This window comes from Pagrus pagrus (genome assembly GCF_965226575.1).
Source record: "Pagrus pagrus genome assembly, chromosome: 19".
Classification (NCBI taxonomy): Eukaryota; Metazoa; Chordata; class Actinopteri; order Spariformes; family Sparidae; genus Pagrus; species Pagrus pagrus.
The window spans coordinates 1,692,424-1,707,206 of NC_140203.1; the positions used below are offsets into that span (position 1 = coordinate 1,692,424).

General features: G+C 40.8%; 1 protein-coding gene across 5 annotated transcripts in view; it reads right to left on the minus strand.

Annotated features, from left to right (window-relative positions):
* pde8b (phosphodiesterase 8B) overlaps positions 1–14,783 on the minus strand; it is a 97,159-nt gene that overhangs the window by 40,065 nt on the left and 42,311 nt on the right. Inside the window, exon 1 of one of the 5 annotated variants that reach the window (XM_084382722.1) lies at positions 13,260–13,424. The exons of 3 other annotated variants lie outside the window; for them this stretch is intronic. In XM_084382722.1, coding sequence (XP_084238848.1) covers positions 13,260–13,313 — 54 coding nt within the window. In that variant the 5' untranslated portion in view covers positions 13,314–13,424. Of the gene's footprint in view, positions 1–7,586; positions 8,743–13,259; positions 13,425–14,783 lie in introns of those variants that run through there. One more of the 5 variants, XM_084382721.1, reaches the window with a different exon arrangement.

Consider the following 14,783-nt stretch of genomic DNA (forward strand, 5'->3'; position numbering starts at 1 on the left):
CCAACGTCTAATCATTTTGGGTGAGTGACAAAGAGGGGAGTGCACCTCTCATCTGGACCTGACCTAGTGTTACTCTTACTGCTCTTACTTTGAAAATCTTTGACTGTTTAGAGCTCAGAAATGAAGCAGAACGACGTCACCGTGGCCTCCAGTCTTCTGATCTTATGCATTATGTCACTTTCTTTCTATCTGAACAGGCAGCGAGATGTTATTTATTATGTGTATTCAGAGAAATACCGAGCTGTCATCGCGTCGTATTACTCAGCGGTGTTAACAGCAGGCCTCGTTGTTTACGTGGATCACAGTCCGGTTATCTGCAGCGCTGCCGGCCTTCTGGAGAGCCCGGATGGACCTGAGGTCAGCCTCCGTCTGCTGCACTTATCTTCCTCGAGACTTCTTTCCACAGCATTAAGTCACGATAAGCTCACACTGATCAACTGATACTCTGATGTGGGTTAACTTTATCATGTGAGCATCTTGGCTGCAACCTTAAAATTTGATACGACTCGACCAATAATAGCACAAAGTACAGGCTGTTATTGTGCTCAGCATCAGGACTCGATTTAATCCCGCCGAGGAGGTTCTGTTTGCACTGCGTCCGCTCGGTAGTTTGTTGGTTTGTTGGCAGGATTTCACAAAAACTAGTGACCAGATTTACACTAAACTCGGATGGAGGATTCGTCTCGCTCCAGAACAGACCTCATTAACTTTTGATATGGATCCAGATTAAAGGGACAGTTTCAGGACTTTTTTCTGATTTTCTTTAACATTGCAAGATTTAGCTTTTCTTTTTACATTTCTATTAATTTGTCAGGGAGTAAAGCATGGATTACCTGAATAAAGGTTAAATAAATAAAGCTAAATACATGGATGTACTGTCACTGGATCACTTTGATACTGAATAAAACTTAAAAACATGATGATTCTCAGGAAAGTTCTGCAGCTATAACAGAAATATCACAAGATAAAAACATCCAGTGGTCAGACAACAAGGCTGTCAGAAGGACGACCGCAATCCGAGTTACACCAGTGGATATCTGCAGGACACCTGCAGACGTCTCCATCCATGATCGGGGCGACCAGAACAGGTATTTTAATCCAAACCGTGATGTTTTCTCGAACACTAACCAAGTGGGTTCTGTGCCTAAACCTAAGCAGAGCATAAGCCGAGAAATAGAAAGTTCAGCCTAAACAAACAGAAACGTTCAGATTCAACATATCTGTGTTTTTGCAGAAACGTACTTCACTAACATTTCTTTCACTCGTAGTTGCTGCATTTTAAAAACTCCCAAAGAAAAGCAGAGTAACAAGACTGAGCCTGATGAAAATTCAGACTATGCTCCAGTGAGATAACATGCATGTAAACACACACCTACAGGAACTCCTTTGCATGTAAACAGTTGTCCCTGTCCAACATTCAAACTATTTTCCACTTCACAGCCTGATGACATTCCTGCTCTCACACACACACACACACACACACACACACACACACACCCTCTTACATGGAGCTCAGACTGTGTCCACACTGAGGAGGCTACATCTGAAAATGTAGTTTAACACAATGTGAGTCGGCGCTCAAACGTTAAAACGATGGGAATAATCTTCCTTGAAGCTGTGCCCCGTTAGGCTGAGGTCGTGTCTCCACCCGCCTCTTACTGAGCAGTGAGAGGTGGTTTTAAAACCATCACATCACCATCACATGACCATCACACATAATTACAATTACAAAAGCTCTTTGTTTTGTTCACATGACAACAGATTTTAATTTATTCACACTGGAGTGTTTTTTAAATTAACTCCTTAAGTGTGAAAAACAGCGAGGAGGCAGCCGTCCACACAGTCTGTCCTCCAGGAGAAGTTCAGATACTTGTGTAAAAACAGACTCTGGTAAAAGCAGAAGTACTGATTCAGCTTCTTTACGCCAGTAAAAGTAATAGAGTACAGGCTTTGACATGTACTCAGAGTATCAGAGTAAAAAGTCTCCCTCTGAAGGACATTTGTGGTCAAAGCTAACTGAAGCTCACGTCATATTAATATAATTCAAAGACTATTAAAGTTAAAGGTAGAGTCAGTCATTTTAAGAACATTACTGGCTAACAGTTGCAGTAAATTCACAGTAGTGCACTGTAATCATTTTACAGTAATATAGATAAAAACACTAATATGTTCGGTATGTGAAAATACATTATTTTGATGTATAATGACATTGTGATACTGCAAAAAAGAGCATCTGCAGTTATTGTAAATTTACTAAATTATATACATTTACTGTACTTTTGGAGCAATTTACTGTTTTTTAGGCCTGGCCTGGCCTGTTGTTAGCATGCTAGCATGCTGTTAGCCCTCTGGCATTTTAGCATTACAATATTTTTTATTGCTCAATCACTGTACGGTGCTGTACTCTGATTACAGTATTTCCTTCTAATGCACCATTTTTTCTATTTTTTACAGTCACCTCAGAATGCCAGTTATATTCCAGATAACTACCCATCATGCATTGCAAAAGCTTAAGTACAGTAACAAAGTATTTGCACTTGCACAACAGGATAAAAAAAAGAGCTGAGCAACATATTCACTTGACAAAGCTCAGATTATAACCAGAAGTGTGATCAGAGCTCCTTCTCCTTTCAAAACGTCTTCACTGTGGACAGTTTTTCTTCAGGAGTCCGTCTCTGTTAGTTTACAGTCTCTGTCCTTTGACTACTTGTTGAGATCTGTAAACTTGTTCTTCTCCAGCCACAGACTGTATCATCACACTGCTCTTCTGACCTGCAGCTTCGTTCTGTCTTCTCCTCTCTGGGATTTATTTTGTCGCTGTTCATCATTATGTTTCTTTTCTCATTAACATCAGTTTGTTTGCAAAAGACAAACAAAGAAAGAAAGACAGTTTCTGCAAAACTGTTGTCAGATGAGAACTGCGATTAGTTTCAGAACATTTTCTTTCCAGAACACAGAACCTGTTTTGTTCACGTTTGCTGTGAAAGCTCTATTTCATGCTCCGTCTGTATGTTCTTACACCCTGCAGCTATCTCTGTACAGGAACCAGCATCAGCTCCTCACATGCCACCGTCCACACTCCTGCTGCACTGACCAGAGGGCTGAACACATGACTCGTGTATACAAACACACACACACACACACACACACACACACACACACACACACGTCAGCGTGATATATACCGCGGCTGATTATGAAGATCCTGCAGGGGAACGGCAGATGGTTTTAATAATAAATGGTATCATTGATCCTCGGAGAGAAAAGAGGAACTGAGGGAAGAGCAGCTGACAAACCAGAGAACACAGCGACTGTGAAACCCTGAGCTAATGACACAAGTCTATTAAAGGTATTAAAGGAGCAGTTCAACCAAAAATAACAATTAAATCTGCAAAAATGATATAAAGTCAGGCTCAGTCATCATCTCCTCCTGATGATATAAAGTCAGGTGAAGTCTCGTAGTCCACAGAACATACTGGAGCTTCACTGTAAAACAGAGTTGCAGCGTTCTGCTGAACACCTGAAGCAGCTGGAGACTTGATTTAAAACAATAACAACAACAACAAGCTCCAGATCCCAAACTGATGTGAACAGACGTACCCGCTAACACTGTTAGCTGAGCAGCTACAGTGAAGATTATGGTTTAAAAAGGTGTAAATAACATCAAAGCTTTAAGTGACATGCACTTTTGTTAGAAAGAAAAGTTGATTTTTGAGTCTCAGTCCCAACTCATTAAAAACTGAGGCTCTGGGATGGCGGCCGACCCGTCCTACAATCCCAGAGTGTCAGTTTTTGACGAGTCCTTTATCCTGGATCCGTCCCTTTATCTGGATCAGCACCGACAGTTAATGGGCCATATTCACACGGCTGCAATTTTCCTTTGACTTTGAGCTCAAGGTAGGAAGCTCGAACGCCGGGTCCATGTCAAGCTGCTGTTTTCTAAGTTGAAACTCACAGAAACTTAGAAATGTTTTTACATTTCAGCCCCTGATCAACCAGCAACTGAAGAGATGATGGAGAGTGAAACTGTTCAAGGTAAAACTACATATCTGATAACCTGTTAGCTTACATTAGCATCCAACCACTTCCTGGCTAACGTTACTGTTTGATTACATCCTGAGCGTTTCACAACAACAACCTCCTTGACGTAATAAAGGTCTGTTTTATTTAGTAAGATCTGATCCAGGCCTGAAAGAGTTACTCTGCTCTGAGGTCTGCTGACAGGATCATCTGCTGCACCACTTCTTAACCAAACACAGCTACATCCTCTGGGGGTCGATCATAAATATGAAGAAGTATCTGTTCACATGCTCCCTCATGACAAGACATGTACACAACTGCACAATGATCTTTAGACCGATGATCTGATCCCCCAGACAGTCCGAGCCGCTCTCAGTTTTCACATTCGCTTATTAATACGTATCGGTTTATTAAGATGAGGATGACGATAAGCCATTTTTCAACCGTGTTACGTAACGTTAAAATGCTCTGTCGTCCAGCTCATATGTGGCTCTTTGTCCTAAAACACTTTACATACCGTACACTGCACTTCATTTATGTAACATGAATGAAACATGGACGTCTTCACCCGACAGCAGTGACATATCATGATGACATTCACATTCAAGGGACTGGATCTAAATTAAAGCTGCAACTGACAATTATTATCACTGTGGATTCATCTGTCGATTATTTTCTCGATGTACGATCGGTTGTTTGGGCTATAAAATGTCAGAAAAGTGTGAAAAAAGCTCAGAATGACGTCCTCAAATGTTTTGTTTTGTCCACAACCCAAATATATTTAGTTTAATGTCACAGAGGAGGAAAAAAACCAGGACATATTCACATTTGAGAAGCTGGAATCAGAGAACTTGGACTTTCTTTTTCTTAAAAAAAAAAATAAAAATACTCTAAACAAACTAGAAAACAGATTATTGCTGCAGAACTTGCATAAGAATCTTCATGTTTTTAAGTTTTCCAGTGATATCTGTCTGTACATCTGTGAGTACACTGCAAACAGGAAGTGCTAATGCATACTTTAATGGCGCTAATTCACCAAAATGTAAACAAATACAGGCTAAAGAAATGGATCAGTGTGTAGCCTAAAGCTAACTCCATGTGTGAACTGTAATTGAAGGGTAGTGGACGAGGGCTCAACAGTCAGTTTACAACTCCTGAGCACATATTACTTTTGCAATAACTGCAATATCAAGGCTGCAACTAACGATTATTGGCACTGTGGATGATTATTCTGATTAATTGTTTAGTTGTTTGGTCTTTAAAATGCTGATAAATGTTTCCCAAAGCTCAAGATGTTGTTCTCAAATATCTTGTTGCGTCCACAACCCAAAGATCTTCAGTTTACTGTCTCAAAATATTCACATTTAACAAGCTGACGTCAGAGAATTGTGACTTTTCTTGAAAAATGACTCAAACCAGCTGATCGATTAATCAAAACAGTGTGTGATTAATTTGATGTTTGACAACCAGCTAGCTTCCTCAGTGGAGGATTTTCTGCTTTTCTCTGTTTTAAATCCTCCAAAACTGAATATCAGGCCTGCAACTATTGATTCTTTTCATTGTTGATTAATCTGTTGATTATTTTCTCGATTAAACGTCAGAAAAAGCTGAAAAATGCCAAATCCGTGTTTCCCAAAGCCCAAGACAACATCCTCAAACTCAGATATTCAGTTTAAATTCACAGAAGAGGAAAGAAAATATAAAACATTCACATGTTCGAAGCTGCAATCACAGTATTTTGACCTTTATTCTTAAAAATTAAAAACTGATTAATCATTTATTATAATAGCTGGTGATTAATTTAATAAACTAATCGATTAATCGCTGATTAAGCTACATTATCGTGTGTAACAAACAATTTTCCTGCTTATACAACAGAGTGAACTTACATAAAGATCAACTGTAACTCATCGAGCGTTTTGACCTCCTCACCTCCTCCATGAGGCCGTATGGTCTAAAGCTACAACAGAAGCTTGTTCACAGACTCACAAACACAACACTGATCAATATGAGCAAATATAAAGTGCATTTAATTGATTAGTTCTTATGTAACGAGGCAAAGACAGCGAGCCTCAAAGAGTCAACAGTCAGAAGATCATCTGCGGTTTGAGCCTCACAGTTTATGGCCCTGACAGCTCTGCTTTTATAATGTTTCATGTACAATAATTATAATTTATGATGCAAAATAAAGATCAACTGTGATGCTTCTCGTTTCCTGAGGTCTTCATTCAGCACAGGAGACGACGAGCATCAACAACACGACCAGAAAACTGCTTAAATACGAGTAAAAGTTCTGCATCCAAAATGTTACAGAAGTCACTTATCAGCCTACTGAAGTAAAAGTACTCACTACTACTGTGCACCCGCTCAGGAAGTCAGTACTTTACACATCTTAGTATATGAATACTGATAAACTGACGTGAACACAACTTTTGTAATGTTGTTGGAGGTCAAGTCGGTGATCATTGTAACGACTTTAAATTATTTATAAATTATTAATAATAAATTAATATCTTATCTTACCCTTTAAAGTGTTTAAGAGAGCGTGGTGAGAAGTAATAAAGTACTTCTAAAGTATATCAGATACTGTAAAGAACTTTTTACGACACAATACTTCAGATACATTAAATACAATTTGCTGATAATCAAATCAAATGCAGGACTTTAACTTGTAGTGGAGTATTTGAACCGTGTGGTATTAGTACTTTTACTTCAGTAAAGTATCTGAATACTTTATCCACACAGTACAGCAACAACCTGAGAGCAGAGGTGGATGATTTATTGAAGTATCGACACCACGATGAATATTTAAATACCAGTAAAAGTCATTTATCAGCAAAATGTACTAATATATAAAAAGTAATAGTACTCACTGTGCATTCATTCAGAAGGTCAGTACTTTATACAGTATATAAAGTACTGTATATTTAATCATTATGACTGATATGTTGGCATGTAAGCAGCTTTTTTAGTGACGTTGTGGCTGAGAGATCGATTTAATGACTTTATGTTAAATACGACATATTTTATCAGATGATATCGTGGATGCAAGTACATTTACTCCATTACTGCTGACATACACATCTCAGAGGTCATTGTACTTCAATACTTCAACTCTGGAAATACTGCAGCAGTCTTCACAAACTCTCTTTGTTTTCATGACTGAATAAACTGAATAAACCAACTGACCTCAAAGGACAGCACACTTTACTTTGTTAACATGTGGCGGACCCTGCCACCTCTCTAGCTTCACACAGTGTTCTGAGAGCAGCTTGTTTGTTCTCTGATGGAGACAGTTTGTGTCATTACCTCATTAATATTATAGTTTTTTAAAAGGACACATTGCTCCTTTAATAAAAGACATCACCTGTAAACACATGAACACGGAGGAGGAAGAGGCTCGGGCCTCCTCTGCTGACAAACAAACAAACAAACACACAAACAAACAAACAAACAAACAAACAGATGGGCCTCCTCACGTGCGGTGTGCTCTCACTACCCTCTGCTGCTGATGAAGATGAGGAGGAGGAGGAGGATGGTGCTGATAAGCCCCTACACACTGTTACCTTGACGCTGGTGTGGCTGGTCTGCGTCTCGGCCTCGATGCGGACGTGTCCCCCGCTGTTCTCCTTCCGATCCCGGCACGAGTTGTTGCGGGAGTGTCGGTTCTGGTAGGTGATGACGGAGGGGATGGTCTCCGCCGCGTCGGTCTTGATGAAGAGCCCGTGCAGCGTGGCCGCGGTGCCCTGAGAGATGGTGGTGGTCTGGTGGGGCGAGTTGGACTCGTCCGAGTCTCGGCAGTAGATCACCCCGCTCTGAGAGACGTGGATACTGGGAGCGCAGCCCATTCCTCAGCGGAGCCGGAGCCGGAGCCGGAGCCGGGGCGCAGAGGAGAATCGCTCGGGTACCACCTTCCTGTCGGCCACAGCTGCCTGCACACAGCCGGCGGTTCTCTCCGGGCATCGGCCGCGGGCTCTCCTCCGCACACCTCCGTCTGAGCACATGAAGGGACGGGGGGAGGTGTCTTTGATTCACGCTGAGATCATATCCAGCACGGAAAGCTGTCGGAGGCTCTGATGTTCGGCTTCCTGACGGCCTGTACCACCCGCTGAACGAGATGAAGCTCTGGACTGAACCACCTGGCTGCTCCTCATCACCTCCTGCTTCACATCCGGATCCGTCTCTCCTCTCTGTCCTCTGTCCTCCTCTGAGACATCATGCTCCTCTTTATGAAATCTCCTGTCTCCACTCCAGTTTATTCTGCTGGTCGATGATTGGCTGCGGTCCATCCCTCTCTCTCTCTCTCCCTCTCTCTCTCAGTGTCTCTCCCTCTCTCTCTCATCCCTCCATCATGACCCCTCGGGTCTCCCCTGGGCCCTCCTCGGGTCTCCCCGGGGCCCTCCTCCTGACTCCAGGGGTCATTTAAAGCCTCTCTGCCCCTGAATGAGACACGATGCTGTCAGGAGTCGGAGGCTTGATGGAGAACCACCTCCCACCTCCTCTTTCTGCTCCTATTTATAGATTTCATGATAAAGACTCTCGGAGATCATCTCTGCTGTGATGGTTCAGGCTGACCTCTGACCGCGGACATCAGCACAAAGATCATCAACTAACGCTGTGTTTCCACCAAAATCAGCGGGTCTACACAGGTTTTTTAAAGACCCCATTCCCACTTCCTGCAGACAAGGCAGCCCGCCTGTGATGTTTGTCTGAAGCGTTACGTTGGCTCTGACCCGGGTGCAGTGGCGGCTGGTGATCAACATTTCTTTGGGTGGAAAGCAAATCAGTAACGACCGAATAGGTTCGATTGTCAGCGACTCAAAAAACAACATGATCCCTGCAGCAAGGTGAACCGGACCTTCGTCGTCAGCTAGCAGTTTGGTTCGGTTCGGGAAATAATGTGGCTCATGGTTAAATAACTACACAATTACTGAAACTCCAGTTACAAACAAACCTACGTGAAGTTATGTCATGACCCGCTGTCTCCTGCATCAAAGTCCTGTGACCCAACTGTCCACCCCGTCCTCCTCCTGATGAGCCGACTACGTCCCCTCACTTCCTCCTTTGCAGCTATAATAATCACTACGTCCACTAGAGGTCGCTGCCTAACGACAAACATGAATATGGATCATAACAGAGAGGAGAACCACCAGAACCCAAACCGCCATGGTTAAATGCTAAACCTTTGTCTGGTAGTGAATGAAAAGAGACAAACAATTCATTGATCCTGTTTGAATTCATGATCCACACAGATGATGTTTGTCAGTTATATATATAAATATATCAGCAGCTCACAGAACTGAACCAGAACCAGAACGGCAGTTGTCAATATGAGCAGATTTATTGTGATGTTCATCTTTTTTACGACCTTTTCAGCTCACAGACGATGCAGCTCACTGAGCAGTTTAACACAAAACTACCTGAGATTTTACTTTATTACGGCACTCCGACATGAGAAATAGCTTTTATTTTATGACATTGGATTAAAAATATTAAAGTTTTTCAAGGCTAGTATGAGCTGAGTTTCTAACTGACATTGTCCACACAGCAGAATAAAACCTTCCTCTGCTCCCTTTAAGGCTCAGTTGTCATTTCACACGTGCTCTGTAGCTTCACCTGGGTCAGCTCACTTTGTTTGTGAGCTGCAAATCAACCTGCACTGACTGAAGACTGGAGGTGATCTCTCAGTCTCTGTTGAGTCCTGGTCCAGTGTTTCTCCTGCCTCCGATGTGAGGCGGCTGTCAGGCCTCACACAGTCAGACCGATCTCTTCCATTACTCTCAGTTTCATAAATCAGCCCTTCAAGTGTCGTCCAACAAGTAATAGTGCAAAAATATATATTATTGCGAGAAGGAGACTATAATAACGGTACAGACATAGTCAGTGTTCTCTCGTTTGCTTATAAAATTAAACTGAGACAGTTTCATAAATGTTTTCCTTAAACAATTAATCGATAATCAAGTTGGTGATCAATCAATGGATCTTTACTATTTTCCACAGATTAAACAATTAATCAGTTAGTGAAGGATGACCTGTCAAATGGTTGGATAATGAAAGTAACTGTTTGTTCTCTCGTGTCATTAACAAATCTGTTTCTGTCAACGTCAGTCGCAAAAATATTTAGATCACGTTGATCCTGTCAAACAATCTGCAACACCTCAATACATCTTCTATGATCCAGGATCAATTTGATTGAACAGCTTTCTTTGCACACATACTAAAACATCCAGCGACATGTAGACACACAGACGGAGCAGTAATAAATGAAACAAGAATGGAAAATAAAATGAAATAACAGAGTTCAGTAGAACAAAGGACTCTGTAGGAAATATAAGATGTTAAATTGTTGGATCGTGGAATAATAAAATAAAAAACAGTAAAATCAATAACAACATCTACAGAGGGAATAAAAGAGGTCAAGTCTCTGTGTCTCCTGCGATCGTAGAAAAGATTTGAACAAGGCTGTAATATTGTAAATATTATTAATAAATTCTGAGTTTGAATTTCTTCTACAAAACTACGTAGTGCTCCTTTAATCAAAATGTTCTGCCGTCAGTCACAGATCTGATTTATTCGACTGTAAACAAACACAACAGACGCTTTTCAACCTGCAGTGATGAAAGATGTATTCAGACGCTAAAGTACTATAAAAATACTCCACTACAATACAACAAAAATGAAGTATTATCAGCAATTTGTACTTCAAGTATGAGAAGTAAAAGTACTGCTACAAGTAGTAAAAATAGGAAAAAACTTGAGTACAATGACATTTGTACCTTAAGTAAATAGTATTCAAGTGAACGTACTCTGCATCTGGTGAAATATGTGTTATTTTAAAGGAGCATTCTGTAGTTTTGGGCCAGAAATGTTAATGAGAAGAGAAAGAGCTTCACTTTACTGTAAAGCTGTAAAACCTGACTGTAAACAGAGTAAACAAACAAACACAAACAAACAAACAGCAGACAGACACAGTTCAGAGCAGCCGGTGATCTTAGCGCAGCATTTAGCAGCTAAAGAGACAGACGTCCCCTCCGGAGGTGGTGGAGACCAAAGACAGAGCTAAAAGTGAGAGAAAACAGATGCTGATGTTGCTCTCTAACTGCTGCTCAGCCACACGCTGTCTCTACACACTGTTAACAGGTTTCATCTTCTGCACTGATGATTCATTTTTTGAGTGTTTTTGTTTTCTTACTTCCTGATTTGAAATTTTTTTGAGTTCATCTCTTCGTCCTGTTCCCGCCACTTTCTCTCTTCAGCTGTGTTTGTTTGTTAATTAGTCGTCTCTTCTTATGGACATCAACTGCAACTTTTCAATAAATAATTGCTACTAAATTGTTTATGAAGCATTTCAGTGCAGTTAAATAAAGTTTAACTATAAACTTGCAGCTTTTAATGATATATAATTGTTTATTTTAAAGATATGACAGATATTATAAAGTGTTACCAGATATAAATATATATATATATATATAAAGACACCAAAGACAGCCCTGTCCTCAGCTCTTCGTTGGTTTATACTCTTTTGGCCGGCCTGCTTCCTGTTTGTTTGTTTTTATTTTATTCCTTTTGTTTCTTGCATTTTGGATTTCTGCTCAGCGTTAGTGAAGCTCACTTCTTGTTCTACCTGCCGACCTTTTTTGTGTCTTGTGTTTGTGTCCCTCTTTGTTTATACTTTAACATAAATAATTCATCATGACGTCGGTGAACATCGTTGTGTTTCACTAATAAACCGTCACATGTTCATCATTTTCTACCCTGTCGACCCAAGCTTTGACCTTTCATGCTAAATACTGATGTAAGAGACATTAATATATGATTTATTAAACATGTATACTTTAACTTTTGATATATCAAGTACATTTTACTAATAATACTTCTGTACTTTTAATAAAGGAACTTTATCAACGTAGGAATCTCACCTCTCGTCCTACTTCAGTCTGAAACCACGATTACAAACTGTCCTCGACTCTTGAATGTAACTTTGTTTTGTTGTTTTGTGGTTTTCTTGTGAATCATTTTGTGTACTTGTTGTGTTTTGAGTGAGAGCGTGCCCTCCACGAGGCTTGAGATTAAAATAAGGGTTAAATGAATGTATGTATGAATGATAAATACTTTTACTTGAGTAAAGGATGTAAATACTTCTTTCAGCTCTGCCTTGAAGTCTGAGCAGTTGTCTCTGTGGTTATTTGTATCAGATGATCTCCTGCAGTGCGCCCCCTGGTGGCAGCCTCACGCACCTCCTCATCAGCTGCACCTCATGTATTTATTGATTAACCATGTGGTAGTTGTACACATTATACCTCATGTCATTCATAAATACCTTCCAGACACTTTCTTCAAGAGTTCATACAGAGGAAAGTTTTCACTTTTCTTTAAATACTTGTCAGTCTAATGAGCTCATCGTGTAAAGAAAAGAAAATATAATAATTTTATATTAAACATAATTAATGGGAATTTCAGTTAATTAAACTTTAGTAAATTGTTAAACTATTAAGCTGTTATGAAGGTTTATAAACATCAACTTTATCCGTTTCTCATCAGAATCATTTGATAAAATAAAAACATTTAACATAATAAGTAATCTGTAATCTGCAAAGTAACTAGTAACTAAATTTATCAAATAACTGTAGTGGAGAGGAAGTATAAAGTAGCAGAAATACTCAAGTAAAGTATGAGTACTTCAAAATTGTACTTTAGTAGAGTACTTAGTTACCTTCCATCACTGCTTCTTCTTCACTACACTTCAGAGGGAAATATTGTACTTTTTTTTTTTTACAGCTTTAGTTACTTTACAAGGTTTAAAATACAGAACATTAATCGGCTCATGTAATGTAACTAAGTACATTTACTCAAGTACAGTACTTCAGTGTGAGCAGTGACAGTACTTCAGTGTGATCAGCAGAACTTCAGTGTGAGTAGTAACAGTACTTCAGTGTGAGTAGTAACAGTACTTCAGTGTGAGTAGTAACAGTACTTCAGTGTGAGCAGCAGAACTTCAGTGTGAGCAGCAGAACTTCAGTGTGAATAGTAACAGTACTTCAGTGTGAGCAGCAGAACTTCAGTGTGAGTAGTAACAGTACTTCAGTGTGAGTAGTAACAGTACTTCAGTGTGAGCAGCAGTACTTCAGTGTGAGTAGTAACAGAACTTCAGTGTGAGTAGTAACAGAACTTCAGTGTGATCAGCAGAACTTCAGTGTGAGTAGTAACAGTACTTCAGTGTGAGCAGCAGAACTTCCTACCTTTCTGGGTCCATTTGGAAGTGAAGCCCTCTCCTCTGTGGACGGTCCACTCATGTCTTACTTCCTCGATGTTTTTTCCGTCAGTGTGAGTCGGAATAACGTGAATACACCGTGAAGTGTCTCCACTGAGTGACCTGGTGAACCACAGAGTGTCTGATCAGCTGTGGAGCTGCGAGGTGTCCCGCAGGTACTGACTCTCAGTCGGCCCCTGAACTTCACAACCTCCTCGGCTCAGACTGCAGCGGCAGGCTCGGTGTCCGTGTGGCCCTAGTGTCCGCAGTCAGGCTGGAGTCCAAGTAACTAGGAGTATTTACACTACATGTAACTTTGTACTTCTACTCCACTGCATCCACACGTCTGACAGCTTTAGTTACTCGTTACTGTTGCAGATTAAAGTGTTTCCATTTCGACGTCTTTAGAGAAAGAAATTTCAAAATCCTGTCAGGGTACAGCTTCACAGAGGTGGAGTGCAACTAAGAATATTTACTCAAGTATAGTACTTGATGTACTTATCTTTACTCGAGTATTTCCATTTCATGCAACAACACTGATGAGAGCAGTGCAGAGCTACAACAGTAAAGATGCAGCTGTGAAAACCAAAACACTGAACTGAAAGAGGCTAAAACGCTCTGCAGAGCTGAGGGATGATACTCTGTCTGTTTACAGAAACGCTGACTGAAGCAGCTTTAAGTTCCCATTTTGAGAAAATAACAAACACATGTAACGATGTCGATATATTCACATCCACTTGTGCTGTTTTATCTGCTCATCTAGAGTTCTGACGGTCCGGTCCGGGCTGCAGGCGTGGCTGTGAAGAGAAACAGATGGTTTTGCACTTCATGGAAGAGATGAACTGATCTGTCTGTACCAGCAGAGATCAATCAATCATGGGCCACTGAGTGCATCCATTAGTCGAGCCTCGTTGAGGTTAACCAATCATGAAGTGTGTTCGAGGAACATGAGTATTCTCAGAACTGAGGATGAAGCTGTGGTGATGATGGTCGGAGGGGAGGTTGTTTAGAAATCTCTACTCTCCTGAAAACGTTCCTCTCTAAGCTTCACGTGAGAGATGAAACATAGTCATCGAAGTGCTCTTCAGCATGCAGAAAAGTACGTTTGATCCGGAGCATGACGAAGATCCTGCAGATATGAAAAGCCAAACGATTAACCTTTGGTTACGTTACGTCCTGATTGTGGCCCTGCTCACACATTTCACTGGAAGGAGGATTCGAAGAAATGTGGACGTTGGAGGAACCAATCATCCACGAGAGCGGAGACTGTCATGTTCTGCACCTCGGAGCGCTGACGGTCTGCTGCTGACCCTGAAAGCTGTCGTTGACAAAACATCTCAGCTCATGGTCCACTAACTTGTACTTGTGTGCCTTTATTTGTACTGTAAATTCAAATCACTAACACACACTTGAGTGGCATGTGAGAGTGAGAGCGGTGGAAGAAACTGCTTCGTTTGGACGAAGGATCATTTAATTATATTTACTTATTTAAATTTACTACAAGGAACTTTCA